General features: G+C 35.4%; 1 protein-coding gene across 2 annotated transcripts in view; it reads left to right on the top strand.

Moving 5' to 3' along the window:
- DTWD2 (DTW domain containing 2) overlaps positions 1-22,300 on the top strand; it is a 186,973-nt gene that overhangs the window by 149,169 nt on the left and 15,504 nt on the right. The window contains exon 7 of one of the 2 annotated variants that reach the window (XM_043978704.1): positions 9-742. The exons of the other annotated variant lie outside the window; for it this stretch is intronic. Within the exon in view, the coding sequence (XP_043834639.1) occupies positions 9-209 (201 nt within the window). The 3' untranslated portion in view covers positions 210-742. Of the gene's footprint in view, positions 1-8; positions 743-22,300 lie in introns of those variants that run through there. 2 annotated transcript variants of the gene reach the window in all.

The following is a 22,300-nucleotide window of genomic DNA, read 5'->3' as shown; positions in this document are numbered from 1 at the left end:
ATTCTCAGCTCTATATATCTGGCTCCAGTCTCTCTCCTGAACTCCATTCCCATATCACCAACTACCTATTGGACATTTTGAGCTGGACGTCCTCCTGTAGGTATTTCAAATTTAACAAACTACTCATTATCTTTTCCCCAAAACCCATTCCTAGTATGAACTATTCTGTTACTGTCAAGGACTTCCTATCCTGGCAGTCCTATTCATAAATGGCAAAGTGATTTTCCTAAAGTACAAGTCTGGCCATGTCACTCTACTACTCAATAAACTCTAGTACCTCTCTATTACCTCTAGGATCAAATATATACTCTTCTGTTTGGCAATTAAGGCTTTTTACAACCTTCCTCTGCTTTTGACCTTATACTTTATTCCTCTCCACACACTATGATCAAGCCAAACTGACCTTTTTATTGTCCTTCCACACAGCATCATTGTGCCTTTGCACAGGTTTTCACGTGCCTGCATGTTCTTCCTGTTCCCTCTCCTACAACTCTTAGAATCTCTGGCTTCTTCAAAGCCCAGTTTAAATATCACCATCTTCAGAAGGCCTTTCTTGATAGTCATTCACCCCACCCCCATGTTAGTGCCCTCCCCTCTAAGGTTACTTGGTAACTTTCCCATATCTTGTAAATACTTTTTAAAGGATTTATTTTCTACTCTATTAGCATGTAAAACCCTTGAGGGCATGGACCATTTTCACTTTTCCTTTATTTCCATAGTAGGGACTAAATAAATACTTATTGATTGGTTGATAGTTAAAATGAAGGAAAGTTTTCAAGTTCGGTGTAGATTCTTAAAGCCATGTTGAGATAATTTTTCAAATTGAAATAAAAAGAGACTCCAAAAATTCTCTTATATTTTTATAGTTCTTTGTAATCATATGTGCTATCTTATTTGATCCTCATAACAACCCTATTAAATTAGCAGAATATGTATTATTGTCCTTATTTTACCGATAAGGAAATATCTTTAGAGAGCTTGTGGCTTGTTGGTATTTACATGTACGTCTTCTGACTTCCATTACACCAACTGCCGTTGTCTAAAATAAAATAATGATGTAATAATTTGTACTGGTAAAGAAGGAAGCTGGATAGTGATAGATCTCTAGGCTTGCAGTCAGGAAGACTGGAGTTAAAATTTTGCCACTGTTATTATCCCTGACTTCCCAGAGTTGTAAGGATCAAATGACATAATATTTGTAAAGCACTTAGCACGGTGCTTGGCACATGGTAAGCATTTGATAAATGCCTCCTTTATATGTTTGTACCCCTCTCCTAATTATTATTTTTTTCTTTTGTGGGACAGTGAGGGTTAAGTGATTTGCCCAAGGTCACACAGCTAGTAAGTGTCAAGTGTCTGAGGTCAGATTTGGACTCAGGTCCTCCTGAATCCAGGGCTGGTGCTTTATCCATGGCGCCACCTGGATGCTCCCTCCTAATTATTTTTGAAAGTAATTCTTGTTGCTTAACAGTTTATTTATAGCTCATGTCCCAAGACATTTTCTTTCTGGAGCATGAGAGCTAAACTAGGAAAAAGTTCCTTTTAGTTTTCTGTGCTCCAAATCCAAATGAGGGAATATTTTAGTTATAATTTTGTAATAGTCAATCAGTCAGTCTGTATTTATATTTTGAATGCCTACTATGTTCCAAATTCTGTGCTGAAGACTTTGAAAATATTAATGTAGCACTGATGGCATGATGTGGTAAGCAGGGTTGTTCAACCAATTTGTTTTCCTCTCCTCAGTCTACAACTTATTCATTGCTTAAATAACAAGGCAGTGCAAGGCAAGAAGCACTTATTAAGCATTTACTCTGTTTCAGTCACGGTATTAAGGTTAAGGATACAAATATAAGCAAAGAGAAACAGTTCCTGCCCTTAAGGAGCTTACAATCTAATGGGGGAAGACAACACACAAAAGTTAGTTGGAAAGTGGTAAAGGGATCAAGAAGGTACCTAGCTCATGACCATAGTGTTGAATTTTGGAAACACACAAAGGAAAGAAATGAAGTTTGGCTTCCCTCTGGATGGAGGTTCTAGGGGGAACTCACAAATGAGAAAAGGGAACTGGTATAGCAGAAGGATATTCCAGGGTGAGAAGGCTAAAGTGATGAATACTTTAGGGTTAGACTTCAGAGCCTTGATAATGAAATATGGAAACTAAGAAGCATGGGCAGGATGAGACTGAAGGTTGACTGACCTGGATCCCTCTCCAAAATGGAGACCCCAGAAGTGTTGGGCAGAGCATTGTGCTGAATTTAGGCCAGCTCCAAAAAGGCTATGTATATAGAGAGAAGTATTAGAGGAAAGAGAGAAAAACAAAACAAAACAATAGCAATACCTTTTCTTCAATATAGAGAAGATAGAGCACTTGTGAAAGGGAAATTCAAATTGAGGGAAAGTTAGGCCTGGTATAAATCTAGATGTATTTCATTTTGGCTTGTACAGGGTCTGAGGATTTGCCACTGTCCCACACGTCATGAATATTTTCAAAGGTTGTTGTTTGCTACTATGTTTGTGTATTTGTGTCTATGTGTCCAGATCCGCATGTGACTCTATGTGAGCCTGTAATTGATGTGTGCAACAGTGTTTTGGTGGTTAATTTGTTTTGGAAATGAGTTTTTTTTCTTTCAACATGCAAAAGACCTTGAAAAATGAGTCTCTAATTCTGGGTGCCTTAATACTCTCTTTTCTGAACTCTATGGTGCAGCTAATCTGACCTTTTTGCTCTTTACTCCATCTCTTTCAGGGACTTTTATCCTTTCTCACCTCTATCACTTACAGCCCTTTGCTTCCTTTGAAATGTCCTTGAAGTCTTTCATCATTTCCCCCCGACTCCACAGAATGACCTTGTATTTATTTTGTATATATTCTGATTTTTTTTTGTTTTTTGTATATATTCTGTATAGATTGATTGTGTGTGTGCATGTGCATGTGTGTGTATGTATATATGTTGGTTCCCTCTATAAAATGTGAGCTTCTTGAAGACAAAGATTTAAAAAAATTTTTGCTCTTGTAACCACAGTGCCTGGCACACAGTAAACATTCAATAATTTTTTATGGAAGTGAATGCAGTTGAATTCAATCAAATAAGCATGAGATTGTGCTCAGGTGGTAGGAATTATCAGGGGAAATTAATGAAGTAGTGTGGTATGGTGGAAAGAATACTGGAACTGGAGTAAAGAATGACCAACATTTAGCTGTTGCATCTGACCATAACTGACTCTGAGAAAAATTTCTAGCTACCTGATGTCTGTGAATACTAGTTTCCTCATTTGGGAAGTGTGTGGAATGATAACTGAAGTTTCAAACTCACAGCTAGGTAGCACAGTGGCTAGAGTGCTGAGCCTGGAATCAGGAAGACCTGAGTACGGATCCAGCCTCAGATGCTTAGTAGGTATGTGTGACACATAACCTTTGCCTTAGGGTGATTGTGAGGATCAAATGAAATAGGTAATATTTGTATGTTTGTAGCACAGTGCCTGGCACATAGAAAGCACTTACTAAATATTTCCTTCCTTCCTTCCTTCCTTCCTTCCTTCCTTCCTTCCTTCCTTCCTTCCTTCCTTCCTTCCTTCCTTCCTTCCTTCCTTCCTTCCTTCCTTCCTTCCTTCCTTCCTTCCTTCCTTCTTTCCTTCCTTCCTTCTTTCTTTCCTCTCTCCCTCCTTCCTTCCTTCCCTCATTCATTCTTTCCTTCCCTCTCTCCCTCCTTCCTTCCACAGGAGTTGTTATGAGGAACAAGTGAGATAGTAGTGGGGTTAGGTAGTCCTGGGGTGAAAGAGAGGGATGACACTTGTTTGCAGGTCTTCTGGCTGTCCTGGATAGGTTCTAAGGTGACTGGGGCTGGGGAATTATATGGGTTAAGACAAGAATGGATGTAACTTTAACCCCAACATTCCCATAGTTTTCCTTCTCTTTTTTTTTCAAAGAAAGGAGGAAATAAAAAGATAAAGTGTCCCTCCTCATGTCCTTGAGCATGGAGAAGAGGAAGAGCATGTGGGAAAGGCAAATCCATCTGAGGGAAATTTAGAAGCCAGTGTAAATCCAGGAAAGTTAGTTATATCCTTTTGTGACAATTAAAAATATGAGAGAAATAGTATTTGGGTAATTTATTAATTTTATTAATATGGCTAGTGAGTTATTAATAAAATGAGGTCTGTGGCAGTCTCTCTCAGACTAAAGACCCCTTCCTTGTGGTCAGGTCTGATTCATATACCTTTCCCACTGTAGGAGGTCTATCACAGAGCAATCCAATCTAATTGGTTAGAATCATTTGGAGGAAGGTTATATTAAAATGAAGTCTGGGATTACATGAGTCAAGTGAAGATGACATCAGGGAGAGATGTAGAGACCTCTACCCAAGCTGACGGGGTAGCACAATGGTTCCTAGAACTGGTTCATGTAGGCTAAATCTCACCAGTAAAGTCCTTCAGCTTATCTAGACAAAAGACTCTTCTCTCCACCTAAGTCACCTTTTGTTAGCTTCAGTTCGGGTTGAGTTTGACCTAGATGAGACTTTTTGAAATCTTTCAAAGAGACCTTGCTTTTGAGTGGGGGGAGAAAGAGCTTGAGAAAGAAAGGGAGATCACTGGGTCCCCCAAGATATCAATTATTAATAATTATTTTTCACATTTTCCTGGCTTATATAGAATCTACTGAGGAACTCCCTGGTCTTTATTGATGTACATTTTGGAAAGGCCATGCAACAGGCCTTGGACTGATTATTGTTTTTAGAAGTCATATTTCTTATCATTCCCTCTTTCCCACTCCTTTTCTCTCTCCATCTCCCCTTTTCCTTCCTTTATGGATAACAAATATCAAAATGGTGAGGCTCCTGCCCTTTCTTCATGGATATCCCCAAGTAAAATATCCTTCTGTTAATTGATGGGCAACTGGACATAGATAGGCAGTATCATGGGAAGCTTCTAGGTTTTCAATACCACTCTTTATTTTGATCAACTAGCTCATAAACCCTGAAAGTCAAGGGAAATGGAGCAGTTGGAAGGAATTACAACTCATAGAACTCACTGAGGATTTTGATACATAGAGCTAATTGGGTTTTTCAATACCTATCAAAGTTGAGGGGGGCAATAACTTAATTGATTTGTGCCAAAGTTTTGGATATGATATAGAATAACTACAAGTGTGTTTGGACCTATTCTAGTTCTGGGGAATTGACTGCTAGGACATTTTATGGATGTAATACACCCCTCTCTATGAAATATTGAACAAAAATCTCTCATTGAATGTGACAAAGTAGGGGCAGCTAGGTGGAACAGTGGATAAAGCACCAGCCCTGGATTCAGGAAGACCTGAGTTCAAATCTGGCCTCAGACACTTGATGCATACTAGCTGTGTGACCCTGGGCAAGTCCCTTAACCCTCATTGACCTGCCCCCTCCCCCCAAAATGCTGAATGTGACAAAGTAAAATTTGAACTCCTTGAGCTTGGCAGGACAACAATCCTTTGCACTCATCCTCTAGATAATCTCACATTCTGGGTTAGTCATACAATTGTCTGTTCAAAGACAAACACTGGACAAAGTCAGAACATCCTTCAGTGAATCAAATTTGTCACATGCTTGCTGCCCCCTCATTGTTAGGGCTACAATTCACTGGGCAGTCACTAGTATAAGTATTGAGATCTCCCCATGCTACCTTGGGTCCTCCCACTAGGGGTGGGGCAGACACATGTGTCTGTAGCTCCACTTTGCTTGGAAGCATTTTTCCTCACTTCGAAAATAAACTTTCTAATTCCTGACACCTGTCTCTGGCCTATTCTGTACAGCTCTGGCCATAGATAGGTTAGAGAACAGTTCTGGAAAAAGTCTGTTTAACATTTTTGGTGGCAGTAGTGGGATTGGGCATGGAACTGGGCCAATTGGATCTCCTAGAACCTGTGGGAGTGGACTAAATGCCACCAGAGATTTCTCCAGAGTTCAGCTCCTTCTTGTCTAAGGAGTCCATGAGGCCTCTTCCTGCTCCAATCCATTTTGAGCTTTTGCCTTTGATTGAGCCTGCCCTTTTTTTTTTTTTTTTTTTGGTGAGGAAAAACCCCTCGGCCCCTCTGGTGATTCATCTTGGATTATTCTGGTAAGAAATATCCTTTTATAATGGTATGCCAGCACACCTTTTTGTAACATGCTGGCATATTCAGCTCTACAAGCTAGGCATGCTAGCATACAAATTGTGTGCCTAAGGCTCCCTGTATGTCCATACTTTGCAGACTGTGTGCCTCTAGCTCCAGGGTTAAAATCTCCAACTGTGTGCTTTCTGTTGAACTAGTTAAACCTAAGGTAAAGTTGAGATCTTAATTGCACACTCTGTCAATTTGTGGTCTAGTTTGTCTTTGTAGAATTCTGCCAGTGTGTGTTGCTTAGTGTTGTTTGTGTTAAACTGCAAGCTTGTGTCTGTTGTATGTTCCCTGTCATTTTGTCTGTGTGTCTTTGTAGAATGTCTATGTCCTGTTTGTGCTGTTTGTAGATTCTGTTACCTTGAAAGATTTAAAATGTAGCCACCCAGAAAAACTTCTAAGGGCTGTAGCTAGAGTTTAAGACACTGGAAAAGATTAATGAACTTTCATACTTGAAGCAATTGTCTCAGTAAGCAGGACTAACTTCCACTTTAGGCTTTCTGTGGGAGATTAGGTTATAAGAAAAGAGGAAAAACCTGCAGAACACTTTTTTTCTGTCATTTCAACATTGACAAAGTTGGAATTACAGAAATAAAATCAGATAATTAAAGTCTGTAGAACTGCTAAAAACATATTAGCAGATGTTTTGAAGATGTTTAAAGATTAGTCATTTTTAGATTGCAGGGGAGAACTCCTGGGGTTTGTGGTAATTTTTTTTGTTTGTTTTGGTTTTTTTTGGTTGGGCAATGAAGGTTAAGTGACTTGCGCAAGGTCACACAGCTAGTAAGCGTTAAGGGTCTGAGGCTGGATTTGAACTCAGGTCCTCCTGACTCCAGGGTCGGTGCAATATCCACTGTGCCACCTAGCTGCCCCTGGGTTTGTGGTAATTTCAGGAACTCACTCCCTTCTGAAATATCTTAGTAAGTTTTGGGGTGCCACTCTGTAGAATTTGTTTTAAGAGAAAATAAGGATTACATTTTAGATGAAACTTCCCTTGAAGATTGGTAGCTCCATTGTTCTAGGGCAATGAAGGAAGGTAGTTAGTTTGGAAGTAAGCCCAGAGTAAAGAAAAAAAATAGGTAAAGGTTTGCACTTTATAGCAACTGCTTATTAACCCTTCTTTGACATTTCTGACCATGAAAAGAGAAAAAAATTGTTTAAACCAAAGATCTCTTTTCAGAGACCCTCTCCCTCTTATTCTGTTAACCCCTCTCATTTCAGATCAGTATCCCAAATACAGGTATTGAAAAAAAATGCTGGATACCTGAATTATCTTCTGGTTGCAGAAATTTGTTATCTGTGTAATCTTAGGCAAGTTATCTTACTCTGCACATCTCCTGATCTGTAAAGAGAAAAATAATAATGATACCCACCTGCTAAGGTTGTTGTGAAATCAAAATGATATGATTGTAAAGTGCTTAACACAGTAACCAGCATATGCTAAGCACTATATTGTTATTGTTTCTTTAATTGAATATAATTGCTCCATGCCTGGTAACTTTAAAAGTGGTTTTAAAATGCCAAAGGTAATAAGATCAATGATTTTCATCTGGGATAATTTAAAATGCAATTGATGTCATCTGAAGTTTTTGTTTCATGTTTTAAATACATGATATTGTTTCTGTTATTATGGTATTTCTAAATTTCCTTGTATTGTGAAATTTGAGAGATGTAACAGAATTGATGCTAGACAAACAATTTTTAATCTGGGTACTATTGCACATGAATTGGGTGTTTAAAAGGATGTGATAAAATAGATATTTGAAAACAGATATTTAATATAATATAGAATTTTCATTTGAAAATGTTGGCTATTATGAAAGTATATAAGGTGATTTTAAAATGTAGTTTCAACATATTAATGATGAGTCTATTATCAGGTATTTGCTGTATGTCTGAAGCCCCAGAACATGAGTAGGCCAATTTATAAGTAAAGGATAAATTAAATGTTAACTGTTAGGGAAACATCAGAAAGATATTCAAGCTCTAAGTTGTGGTTAGTTAATTTTTGCAATTTAAGGTAAAAATTCCTGGGACTATAACTATTATTTTGAGCTTTGATTATAGGGATAGTTGTATTGTCATGAAGCCAATAGTACAAAGTGGCAAGTGCTGCTGAAGGTCACTAGAGTTATGTTGTGTAGATTTTTTTTGTGACCCAACTGTACTAAGGCAACTGAACAGGTTCAGGGTCAATGAGGCTCATAATAGTATTAGAGGGAAGAACAGCCTCTGGGAGAACAATGGACAATGTCTGAAATAGAATATATCAAGACTTAAGGTCTTGAAGACCTTATATAGAACATGAATTACCTTTACTGAGTCACAAGCCTTGGAGGCTGTTAAAGGTGGTTAGAACAATCTACAAAAAAATAGTTCACATTGTAATCCATGACTTGATTAATAGTGCCAAACCACCAAAAAATGTCTTTTGATGATATTCATAGTGTTTTTGACACTATAAAAGACTTTAAGTTAACTCTAAATATACCTTACAACCTTAGTATTCAGTAGCTATGAGGAGAATTTTTTTGTAAGTCAAATATTCTTGCAAGGGATATAATGTCATGGTCAGCATCCTTGCCAGTAGTTGGGACTGTTTCTTAGCATACTTCCCATATTTCTTTGGGAAAAGACTATGGGCCTACAAGGATTATAATACTTTTTTAAACAGAAGAGTATGGAGAGTCCATAGACCCTAAGATGAACCTTTCTATCTTAGTAACTCACTGTGAAATTGGAATGGCATCTTCTCCCTAAGGAATTAGTCATATAGCATAAAAGAAATTTCCTGTCCAGTTTTATGGGGACCGATCCCTGTCAAATACCTTAGGTGCTTTTATATCTCTCCACTAATAGAAGAAAAAACTCTACATGTGACCTTTCCCCTAGTGTGAAAAAAGTAGAGTGGAAGGCAGGAAACCTGTATTTTAGTACCCAAGTTTCCTCTTGACAACAAGATATCAACTTAGAAGGTTTTATGAGAGACTTATAGGAAAACCGGACCAAGGTGCCTGGCAATGCTTAAGAGTTATCAGTTGGGAACAACCAGTTGCCTATGTGGTTTACAGATTTTGCCTATAGGAAAAATAATAAAATTCATCTGGAAGAACAAAAGATTGAGAATATCAAGGGAATCAATGGGAAAAAATGCAAAAGAAGGTGGCCCAGCTATACCATATGTAAAACTATAAAGTGGCAACCATCAAAACCATTTGGTACTGGCTAAGAAATAGAGTGGTGGATCACTGGAATAGGTTAGGCACACAAACCACAGAAGTAAATGAATAAAGCAATCTACTATTTGATAAACCCAAAGACTCCAGATTCTGGGAGAATAACTCACTATTTGACAAAAACTGCTGGGAGAACTGGAAAACAGTATGGCAGAAACTAGGTACAGACTAACATCTTACACTGTATGCCAAAATAAAGTCAAAATGGGTAGATGATTTAGACATAAAAGGTGATACCTTAGGCAAATTAGAAGAGGAAGAAATAGTCTTTCTGTCAGATCTATGGAGAGGGAAAGAATTTATAACCAAAGATGAGTTAGAGAACAATATTAAATGCAAAATGGATCATTTTGATTACATTACATTAAAAAGTTTTTGCAAAACAAAACCAATGCAACCATGATTAGAAAAAAAACAAAGCTGGGAAACATTTTTTACAGCCAGTGTTTCTGATAAAGGCCTCATTTCTTAAATATATAAAGAACTGAATCAAATTTATAAAAATACATGTCATTCCCCAATTGAGAAATGGTCAGAGGATATGATTAGGCAGTTTTCAGATGAAGAAATTAAGCTATCCATAGCCATATGAAAAAATGTTCTCAATCACTATTGGAGAAATGCTAATTAAAACTACTCTGAGGTACCACCCCACACCTATCAGAATGGCTAATATGACCAAAAAAAAGGAAGTGATAAATGTTGGAGAAGATGTGGGAAAATTGGAATATTAATTCATTGTTTGTAGAGTTGTGAACTGATCCAACCATTCTGGAAAACAACTTGGACCTATTCCCAAAAGACTATAAAACTGTGCATACCTTTGGCCCAGAAATACCACTATTAGTTCTATATCCCAAAGAGATTATAAAAAGGGAAAAGGAGTTATTCGTACAAATACATTTACAGCAGCTCTTTTTGTAGTAGCAAAGAGTTGGAAATTGAGGGGAAGCCAATTCATTTGGGGAATGGCTGAACAAATTGTGTTATACAAATGTAATGGAATACCATTGTGCTGTAAGAAATGATATGCAGGCAGATTTCAGAGAAACCTGGAAAGAGTTATGAACTGAAGCTGAGTGAAGTGAGCAGAATGAAGAGAACATCATACACAGTAACAGCAACGTTGTGTGATGTTCAACTGTGATAGACTTAGCTCCTCTCATTAATATAATGATCCAAGACAATTCCAAGACTCTTGATGGAAAATGCTGTCCATATCAAGAAAAAGAACTATGGAGTTTGAATGCAAATCAAAGCATACTATTTTCATTTAAAACATTTTTTTTTGTTTCTTCTTTCTTGTTTTAAATGAAAATAGTATGCTTTGATTTGCATTCAAACTCCATAGTTCTTTTTCTGATTCTTCTCTCACAAGATGACTAATACGGAAATATGTTTAACATGATTGTACATCTATAACCTATATCAGATTGCTTGCTGACTTTGGGAGGGGGAGTGAAGGAAGGGAGAAAAATTTGGAACTCAAAATCTTACAAAAATGAATGTTGAACACTATCTTTACATGTAATTGTAAAAAACCCCATAAAAACCCCAAAGTTCATTGTGAACAAGAAAAGAGTGAGGCATTTTAATAAAGCTGGAGTATGAAAATAAAAAAATAAAGATAATGCCTGAATCAATCAATCAAACTTTTATTAAGTACCAATCATATGTCTGGTATTGTGCTAAGTGCCTCAGAATGCAGAAGGTAGAATTAGTTAATTAGGGACAGAGATAGTTTATTTACTTGTATCCATGGAGAAGCTTGGGACCTTATAGGAGTTTTGGTTGCTTTTTCTTACTTTTTTTCTGCCATTTGTTGTGACAACGACTGCAACATCATTAGTAGTAGTAGTAATAGTAGTAACAGAAGCACCTGACATTTATGTAATAATAAACAAGCACTTTAAGGTTTGCAAAGTGCTTGAAATATCTTATTTGATCGTCAAAACAGTAGTATGAGGTAGGTGAGGTAGGTGTTATTATCACCATTTTACAGATAAGGAAACTGAGGCACAGGTAGGTAAAGTGATTTGCCTATGGTTACACAGCTGGTAAGTACCCACAGCAGGATTTTAATTCAGATCTTCCTGACCCCAAGTCTATCATTTTATCCACTGTGCCTCCATTGACAGCCTGTGTACCTTTATCCCTCCCATTGTTCCCAATGACTTGTATGAAACCAGTATGTAGAAACATTCTAACAATGGGTAGACTATGGGACATAAAATCTGTACTGTCCCCATAGAGAGCAGTTATGGCAGGCTAGTGTTCCAAATCCCAAATTTCCATTCCCTTTCTAGAATATTCCTAAAACAGAACTTCCATTAGGAGGGTGTTTATACCACATTTCCCAATCTGGCTGTACTATCTTGGGACTTCTCTATTAGTCTAAAAGCTAGCATTTTAAGGAAATGGTAGAAGCTTTTAGACAGATATGTCTATCACAGTTTTTAAAAGATCCCTCTACGATTATGCTTTGTAGGGTTTTTAGCATAAATGAGCATTGTACTTTGTCAAAGGTTTTTTTTTTTTCTCTTTATCTGTTGATATAATCACATGCTTTTAGATGCTTTCCCTCTTAAGATGATTAATTCAATAAATTATTTCTTAATGTTGAACTATCCTTGAGACTATCTACACTATCCATTACCATTTCAAGGAGACCATTCGGAACCAATGCTTCTATTAACATGCAGTCAATAACATTTATTAAGTGCTTACTATGTGCCAAGCACTGGGCTAAGTGCTTGGGATACAATAAAAGAAGGAAAGAAAGAAAGAAGGTAGAAGCTTCCCCAGTAAATATAGGGGTAAAACAAAGATGTTCCCTTCTTCATAGTGAACACATACATATAAAGATAGAATCTTTTTCTCAAAATTTTGTTTAAAATTTTTTAATCAATCTTATTGGTCTATAAGTCTCTCTCTTTTAATACTTTTCTTTCTTTACTCTTCCACTTCCTTCTCTTTAGCCTTTGTCCTATCTTATTCTAGGCTTTAAAAAACTATATTTCTTTCATGAAAGGACTTTGATAGAGTATTTTCTTTCTCAATTTTTGAGAAAAAATTTTATTGTTAATTATTTTTAAAAGTTTCATAGAATTTACCTATAAATTCATCCAGACCAAGTTTCCCCTCCCTGCTTCTACCAACTTTTGAAAGTCTTTTACAACTAGTTCAGTTTTCTTTTTTGGAAGTTCATTGTTTAAGATCTATATTCCATATTTAAAAATTTTGGGGTATTTTATATTATAGATTTTTTTCTATTTCTTTCTTTTTTTTTTTTCAGGGCAATTGGGGTTAAGTGAATTGCCCGGGGTCACACAGCTATTAAGTGTTAAGTGTCTGAGGCCAGATTTGGTCTCAGGTACTCTTGAATCCAGGGCCAGTTTGCCACCTAGCTGCCCCTCTATTTCTTTTAAACTTTCAATTTTTAAATTTCTATTTTTGTCTGTTGTGTTTTTATTTATTAGTTTTTAATTTTGGAAGTTATTTTCCCTTCTTCTTAATTAGGTTAACTAAAGCAGATTTGCTCTTTAAAAAAACAGGTTTTAGTTTTGTTTGTTACTTCAATAGTATTTTTAGCTTCCAATTTATCTCTTCTAATTTTTGAAATTTCCTCTTTTGTTCTCATTTTAATTTGGTTTTAGTTTATTTTTAAATTTCATATTCAAGTCATCAATTCTCTTTTTCCTATATTATTAATTCATATGTTTAGATTTATTTCCCCTTGAAGACTGCTTTAGTTGCATCCTGAAATTAAGGTATATACTTATCTTGATTATTCCTTCACATAATCATTGTTTCTATAGTCTGGTTTTTTTGACCCTCTTTTTATTGAGTATATCATTATTGAGTCCCCATTTATTTCTGTTTCTTTATTTTGTATTGTCTATATGATATTTAAGGTATATATTTAGTATTTCTGCTTTTTTTACATTGATTTATCATTTCTTTGTGTCCTACTACATTGGTCTTTTTTTTTTTAAAGGTTCCACATGGTACTGAGAAATAATTATATTTGTTATTGTTTCTATTTGGAAGATGCCATAAGTCTTTCAGCTTTAAATTGTCCAATAGTTCATTAAGTTATAAATTTTCTTTACCTTTCTGTTAGGTTTTTCCAGCTCTGTTTATATATTTGCTTGTAATTTAGTTTATTAATTTAGATGACATTCCAGTTGGTATGTATAAATTTATTATTTTATTATTGATGCTGGTTCACTATCTGTGGTTCGTTAAAGAATAATATAGTTTCCCCTATTGATTTTTCTTGAAATTTAAAAATTTTAGTTTTGATTTGTTTACTAGAACAATTACATCTTCTTTTGAATTCAATTGATACGCAATAAATTTTGTTTGTTTCTCATTTTAATTCCACATGTCTTCAGTGTTTAGATGTGTTTAAGAAATACACTATTAACTTTTGTTTTCTTATCTGTTCTTTCAATCTCTTGTAGTAACACTAATCTAGCCAGATTTAAAGCTGTGATTTTTAGGTCTGTGTTTTACTCAATTTATTTGTTTTAATTTCTTTTTAAAAAAAATCTCTTCTAAAAATTAGTACCTCATTGCTATGATTAATTTAACTTCCACTTCTTTAACATTAGATTATTCCCCCATTGTCAAGTTCTTCAGATTTACTTAAGTTATTTTTCTTTCTTTTATTTGGTTATCTATTTTCCCCTTTTGTTCCTTTTATTCACCTAGTTAAGCAAGTAGTTTAGAATCTTTTCTCCCGTCCTACATCTTATTTTCTGTTGCTTTCTTTAACTGCACCTTTTTCTAAGTTTTTCTTACATTTTCTCTCTTCATTATTTCTCTTCCTTTCTAGGATATTCTGATTTTTTTTCTTTTTTATATATGGTCCTTTATACATACATGTTCCTTCTTTATTCTCTTTGCATCTCTCATGGGGTTAATGCTTCTGAAAAAGATGATTTGGGTTCACTTTTGTATCAAATGTCTGTTACTGCATTTATGTATTTTGCTTTATCCTAATTTTTCCCTACTGTTCCTTACTCTTAGAAATATTGATTTGTTGGGGGAAGCAATGTCAGAAAGAAGCAAAGTTTCACCATAGTAGTTTCTAATCTTTTTGGCATTGGTCCTTTCCTTATCCTATCTATGACCAGTCTCCATTCCCAAGGCCATGAAGTCCCATCTCTGGATCTATGTTTTCCCCAATACTCTAGGATGCCAGCTGCCCAAAGGAACTTTCACATCCTTTTCCTAAGAGAGGGATATAAAACTGCCCATAGAAGTACAACAATCTCCTAGAGAAAGTGGTCTCTCATTGTGCAAACTTTTCCCAGATTAAACTGATCACAAGATCCTCATATCCTAACACATGTTCATACTTCTTCCTCTATTAGAATTCTCTTCATTTCTGCTCTCTGGGGCAAGATCCCCTCTACCTTTCCCTCTGGTCTCAGATCTTCCATTCTGGTTCTTCCATTTCCTTCTACATTTCCTTCTGCTATCCTTGCTTATAGAAAATAAGAATTACCATCCCCCTTTAGTGTTCAAATATGAACTTGATAGGGGTATATTTGACATTGTGTTTTATTTTCTCCTTGTCCATTAATAAAATATTTAAGACACATTATTTATGAGACTTGTTTATTTTATCATTCATCATTATATTTTTTGACCTTTTAAAAATTTTTTTCTGTCTTCTCCCAGAAGCATATCCTTGCTATTTCTCACATGGTTGCCTCCATCTTAGTGAAAACCCTGATCATACTAGTAAAATAATATGCTCACTTCTCTTTTTAGGCAGAGATACCTGAAGTACAAATTTTTTGTTGTTGTTGAATTTCCCTTTTTTTGTAAATAATTACAAGTATGTAATTTGGGTTGTAGCTTGGGTTCCATTGCTTTTTGGAATATGTTATTTCATTCTCTACTCTGATCTCTTGTAAATGCAGAATCATTCTGTATTATTCAACTTGTCTTTGTATCTAAAGATTTTTCCATTGATCACTCAAAATTAATTGTCATTGAGATTCTGTGTGTGTGTGTGTGTGTGAGGCAATTGGGGTTAAGTGACTTGCCCAGGGTCATACAGCTAGTAAGTATCAAGTGTCTGAGGCCAGATTTGAACTCAGGTCCTCCTGAATCCAGGGCCAATACTCTATCCACTGTGCCACCTAGCTGCCCCCATTGAAATTCTTAAAGTAACTACCATGTAACCTAGAGTTGGCAATAAGGAATTTTGTTCTGGTGGCTGTCTGTAGACTTTCATAACAATAATTTATTGTCTATATTCAGAAGTTCCAGATGTTTTTCTTGTATTATACCCTTGTTGAGGGACTTGTTACCTGGATGGCAGGGGGAGGCTATCTTACCTAAAGAATTGGAGAATCATCATGAATCTTGTAAAATAAAAAGATTTCTTGGGGGGGGTGATCACTAATGAAAAGAGAAAATCTGTTCTTTTATATGTTTACAAAACAAAGGGGAGGAAATTACAAAGCTAGAGGAAATGAAAAAACAGGGAAGGGCAAGATAACTGGGAGGGGATCTTTGAACAATGGGCTATCAGTAGGATATGCATCATCCATCCATATCCTGCACATCATCTTGTAGACCTTGGTATTGCTTATCAGTGTGCAAGGGTCCTGCTTGGCAACACCCATTCCTGAAGTGGGGGGCAGAGCTGCTTTTCCCTTGGGAAAGTTTAAGGATTCCTTGGGGGTTGGGATCTTTAGGTTTCTTGGGGTAACACTATATTCCTACAATGCCCTGTGTTATAGTATTCAGTTTTTTTTTTTCAAATTTGTTGTGTTATTTTGGGAGACTTCTAAATGTTAAACCATCTGAACACCTTTCATTCTAAGTCAGTTGTTTTGTTTTGTATAGAATGTATGTGTTATTTTGTTTCTTTTCTCACAAAGTTCCCACCACTTCACTTATTTTGGATTCCAAATCTGTTAATCTGTCGTTTACTTCTTTAGAGAGATTTTCCATCATGGGTTTAATTTTTTCTAGTTTACTAATTGTGTTCGTTAATGTAATGGGGGAAATGGGGTACGGATTGGGGTTCTTAGGAATTCCTCTTTAAAGAATTACACCCTCTTGCACACAAAAATAGTTAGAATAAGGTGGTAGTTCATTTAGGGCCAAGGGAAGGGAAGGGGGCGGGGGAAGGGAAACCATGACAGAAATCTTTGGACTTCTCATGGGGAGATAGGTACAAAGCATGTGGCTCAAAGGTACCAATCTCCTCGAGCAGGAGACTGGCAGGTACTTTTATAGGACTGATGGGGGAAGGGGTGACCATTTGACTGGAAAATTCCTTTAGTGAGGGAGGACCATCCCCCACTGGTGGTGGCTAGAAGAATTGGGTAAGGGGTGGCTAAGATCTCTCTTCAGGACACAAAGGCCGCAGCCACACCCAAATTTATCTCTCCAGGGTAAGGGAGACCAGAATGAAGGGTGGGAATCTGAAGCTAGCTCAGTCGGATTTGGTTCAGCTTCCTCTGGTTTAGTTTGTCAAGGAGAAGGTTCCTTGATGTGCCCCAGAGAACTTCTGGGGTGCTCTGCACCCCATGACATTAATGATAAATTGAGTGCTCTGTTTTCTGCATTGAAAACTCTGATTTCTCACCTAAATTATCTACTGATTTCTTGTTTTGTGAGTTGTATTTCCCTTTTGAAACATTCTGAGATTTTAGTGAGTCATTCTAAAATTTTCACTGAGATCACTGAAACTGTTGTGGGGGTCCCTGCTCTGAGTAGTCACTAGGGTGACAAACTGATACTGACATGGGGGTTGGGACTACTAAAGTTTAAACTGGCCTACTAGCAAAAGGACAGACACACCTTGAGAAGAAAGGGAGATAAACCCATTAGGCATGGCTGCTGCCTGATTGGTGCCAAGGGACAGAGATAACTCCAAAAGTGAGGACCACCACCCCATTCAAGATTTCCCCACCCCAAAAGGGAACTTTCCATAGTCAGGTGGTCACACCATCTGTCCCTACAATATCCATCTTCTATAAAGCCTTTGGCCTCCCTCCCACTTGAGGAGAAAGCTATTTCAGAGAATCATGTCTCTCAACTATCTCCCCTTGAGGTGAAGTCTTTGACATCCCTCTTGGTCACTTTCTCTAAGTGCCCAAATAAAAGACTATTTTATCTTAATTGAATTGTGTTTGAGAGGGTATAATTCTTTAAAGAGGAATACATAAGGAACCCCATATCATGTACCCCACAGTAAATATATGAAAAAGACCTCAGATAAAAAAATGATAAAAACAAAGAGAAATGGTTAAGCTCCTCTATCCAGTCTATTCCAGAAACTAGTTGGGAGACGGGTGACATCAGAGAAGATAGTGAAAACCCTATTTAATTGAACTGAAGTCCACAAATGCTGGGAGAAAGTGCTCCATGACAGATACCATATAAATTACCAATCTTGATTCAGTTCTACTGGAGTTTCAATTCACCCACTTCCCTTCCCCCCCCCCCCATGGTAGGCTAGAGACCATTGCTTCTAGAAGGGTCAGGAGAGTACAAAGGGAGATTTTGTTAGGGTCCCTGCAGCAGCAGTATTCTTTATTTTAGGGCTGAGTATTGCATGAAATTTTGTGTTGCTGTTCTGAAAGAAGAACCAAGTGGATGGGTGGTTGTTGGGTGTTAAGAATTTTAGTTCTCTCATTGTTAATTCTTATAATTTTTACCCCTCAGGATGTTCTGTCTTCTTATCTCACAGATTTAGTTCTAATTATCACATTTCTAATGCATAATTCCTTTGTTTGGAGATGTTTATAGAGTATAAATAATACCCCATCATGTAATTCACCCCCATCTTGAGATTACATTAGAACACCTGAATTTTTGTAAATAATTTTGTTTCTAGTATCTATGAAACAAAATTCAGCATGTAAATTCACATGTATTTTTAAAAGTACATAAGTTTTAACTGTACATATTTAAATTCAGACTTCTTTCATTACTATAATCCTTGTTTGCAGTTAAAAGAAAACAAAATCCAAAGTTTGTTAATTTATCAAGTTAGAGCATTTAATTTGCTAGAAGGACTCTCAGGGATTTAAATTCTACTAATGACTAATTAGTCTCTGTTGTTTTAAGTTATGTATGAATAAGCAATTGCACTTTGCAAATTGTACACATTTAACTAGTTAATAACAGCATAACTGATACCATTAGCAATTTTAAATTGTCCCTGAAAGAAGGGAAACCCATTTGTTGAAAAGTGTAAAAGTAAAGATTAATTGAAGTAAATTTACCTTCATGGTAAATTGCATTTGAAAACAGAATAATCCTGTTAAATGGTTGGGGTTGGGGAATGGGAAGTACTTTTTTCATTTGGTTAAACTTTAGGTAAAATTATAGTATGACTTGCTTTTTTGTTTGAGTGTAATGAAATCCTTTAATATAGGAGAATGGTTAGTCATATTTTTTAATTAGAATATATTAGAAATGTCTTTTATAATGGAAGATAGTGGTGGTTAGTTTAAGATTAAACATTTAAAATTTTTAATACTGATTTTCCAGGATAAAGCATTCTGCTTATTACTGAAACTTTAAAATTCCATTAAAAAAAAAGGAAACCATTAGGGAATACTCATGAAGGTAAAATGCAAACAATTGTTTTAATTTTCAGTGAGAAGCTGCTTTGTGTAATTAAGGAAACAATTTGGAGTTAGAGGACTCAGATTTCAATTCTAGCACTGCTATTTAGAACCTATATAACTTTGGGCAAAGCATTTCCCTTCTTTGACCCTCAGTTTTCTTATTTATAAAATGAGAGGGTTGTATGACATGATCTTTCTCAGAAGAACTTTAAATCCTGTGATTCATTTTGTGGATCACATTTTATCATGGAGAAGGATTTGGTAGCTTGGGTAAATTGAGCACCTTCTCCCTCCTCCCTAATCCTCAACCTAGTCCAGATAAGCCTACAGTAATATAACCAAGATCCAATGGACTCTCTTCCTTTTGTGTTGCTCCATATATACCAAATTCTTAACCATTACTCAACTTGGAAGTTGGAAATACAGTGACAAAGTATCAGCACCCTGAACTTTGTCCTTCAACATCATCTCAGGAAAAATGTGAATATCTCACATTTCCAGTTAAGATGACAACATGCAGGGGCTTAGAAGAGCCCTCTTATCATACACCCCACATGAAATATATGAAAAAGACAAAGAGAAATGGTTAAGTTCCTATATCCAGTCTATTCCAGAAGCTAGTAGAGAGATGGGTGACATCAGAGAAGATAGAAAAAACCTTGTTTAATTGAACTGAAGTCTGCAAATGCTAGGAAGAAGTGCCAGGAAAAAATGAGTAAACATAAGGGATCAACAAATATAATGAAGAAATACTATGGGTTAAGAAAGCCCAAGAGGTAAGCCCACACAAAGAGAGTTATTACACAGTGAGAACAAATAGAGCCACAAAGGAAAAATGGCTTGGCAACAATTACAAGAATGGCTTTAAGAAATGAAGCAAGAAATTTAAAGTATGGAATTATAATTGAAATAGGAGCTCTGGGAGAAAGTTTGGAAAGACAATAAATGACATTAACAAATTGAGGAAACTTTAACCAAGAATTAGACTTTCTGAAAAATAAAATGGAGCAGTCAAAATGCAATGACTATGAGACAACAAAAAATATTAGAACAAAAGAAAAGAATGAAAAATAGAATAAAATGTGAAGTATCTACTATCAACAACTGACTTGGAAAACAGGTCAAGTAGAAACAGTTAAGGAAAGATCAGATTCCCTGAAAACTGACCAAACAGAAACCTGAATAGATTATTTCAAGAAATCATAGAAGCTTTACAAATACTGGTCATGTTTTAATGCATAAAAAACACAGAAAATACAAAAAATATATAGACCCAAATTTTTGGAATATAGAAAATTAAGTATTTAGCAGAAAAATTATATCTCTAAAACATCAAGAAATGAGAAAAAGTACAGATCACTGAATTGGGAATGCTACCAAAATATTAGAAAAGCAACAGAACAACAAAACAACCCTTATCTAAACATCAATATAAAAAAATCTGAAGATCAAGGAAGACTAACAAAATTAAAAACAAAAATCCCATAGGAGTGATAAATAGAAGTAGGAGCTTTTTAAAAAAAATAGTTAATTTTTTAAATGAAAGAGGAAAGCCACATTACTAATACCAAAAATGAAAAAGAAATCACAACAAATAATTTTGATGAAATAAAGGAAGATATCATAAATTATTTTCCCATTTAAATTCCAATAAAATCAACAGCTTAGATTAAATAGATAAATATTTACAGAAATATAAATTACCCACATTAGTGGCATAAGAAACAAAGAATTTAAATGACCAAATCTCTGAAAAAGAAATTGACAGAACAATAAATGAAAATCCAAATTAAAAAAAATAGGACCAGATGAATTTAAAAGTGATTTCTATCAAACATTCAAAGAATGACATTGTTTGCAAACAGGGAAAGAAGGAATCCTTCCAAATTTCTTCTATGAGACAAATCCAGTCCTAAAGCCTAAACCGGAGAGAGAGATAAAGAGAATGAAAATTATAGAGTAATATTTCCAGCAAATATTAGTATAAAAACAATATAGAAAATACTAGCAAAAAAGCTACAATAACATTTTTGAAATCATTTGCATTTTAACCAAGTGGAAATTTATGGGTTGAGTGAATATTAGGAAAGTTATAAATATAATAGGTCATATTGAAAACAAGAATGAAACTCACATAATTGTATCAATAAATTCAAAAAAATCTTTTGACAGAAGAAAAGTACTTTCTGTTAACAATACTGAAAAGAAGAATAGATTACCTTAATATGGTAAATATTATGTATCCAAAACAAAGGGCCAACATTTTATATATTGGAAAAATTCTAGAGACCTTTCAAATAAGATAAAAGGAAAAACTAGTATGCTTATTATCATCACTATTATTTTATATAAAGCTAGAAATACTAGGTACATGCATAACAACAAGACTAGAAAAACAAATATTGCTATAAAACACAGGCACAGAAAGTATAAAACTTTTGTTTTATGCCAAATGTATTATGATTTATTTAGAGAATCTTGGAGAGTCAGCTAAAATCAATTGGAATAATTAAATTGCTTCCACAAAATAGCAGGATATGAATTAAGCCCACGTAAGTCATCATCTGTTCTGTATACTACCAACAAAACCTAGCAGGAGGTGATAGAAAGAGAAATGACATTGGAAATAGCTACAAAATGTTCATAATATTGGGAATATATAAAAGCACACACAGAAATAAAATTGCAATAAATAACAGAAATAAAGACCTAAATAACTGAAGCAATAACTGAGGGTTGGGGCATGCCAATTTAATAAGAATTAAAATATTCCCCAAATCAATTTAATTATTCAGCACCATACCAATCAAACTGCTAAAGGATTACTTTGTAGGTCTTTCATACAAATTTGTCTGGAGGAATGAAAAAATCAAGAATCTCAAAGGAAATAATGAAAAGAGGTTAGAGGATGGGAGCCTACCTGTACCAGGCCTCAAACTACATTACAATGGGTAATCATCAAAACTATTTGTTCCTGGTTAAAAAAGATAGAAAAATTGATTAATAGAACGTGCCACATACATAAGATACAGAGGCAAATGAATATAGCAACAGAGTATTTGATAAATCCAAATACTTCTACCTACTGGGTTAAGATCTCACTATTCAACAAAGTTGTTGGGAGAAAGCAGAAAATAATTTCACCAAAATTAGGCTTAGGCCAATACCTCACACTATAAATTTCATACTATAAACAATAAATTTCATATGGTTATGTTACTTAGACATAAAACAAATTGGCAAATTAAAGGAACAGGGAAGGGCATACATTTTATAGCTATGTCTAGGGGAATAATGCTTAACCAAACAAGGGATTCAAAAGAT

The sequence above is a fragment of the Dromiciops gliroides genome, chromosome 1 (genome assembly GCF_019393635.1).
Source record: "Dromiciops gliroides isolate mDroGli1 chromosome 1, mDroGli1.pri, whole genome shotgun sequence".
NCBI lineage: Eukaryota > Metazoa > Chordata > Mammalia > Microbiotheria > Microbiotheriidae > Dromiciops > Dromiciops gliroides.
Note: the sequence above shows the minus strand (reverse complement) of the source record. Positions and strands in the feature narration are given on the sequence as shown.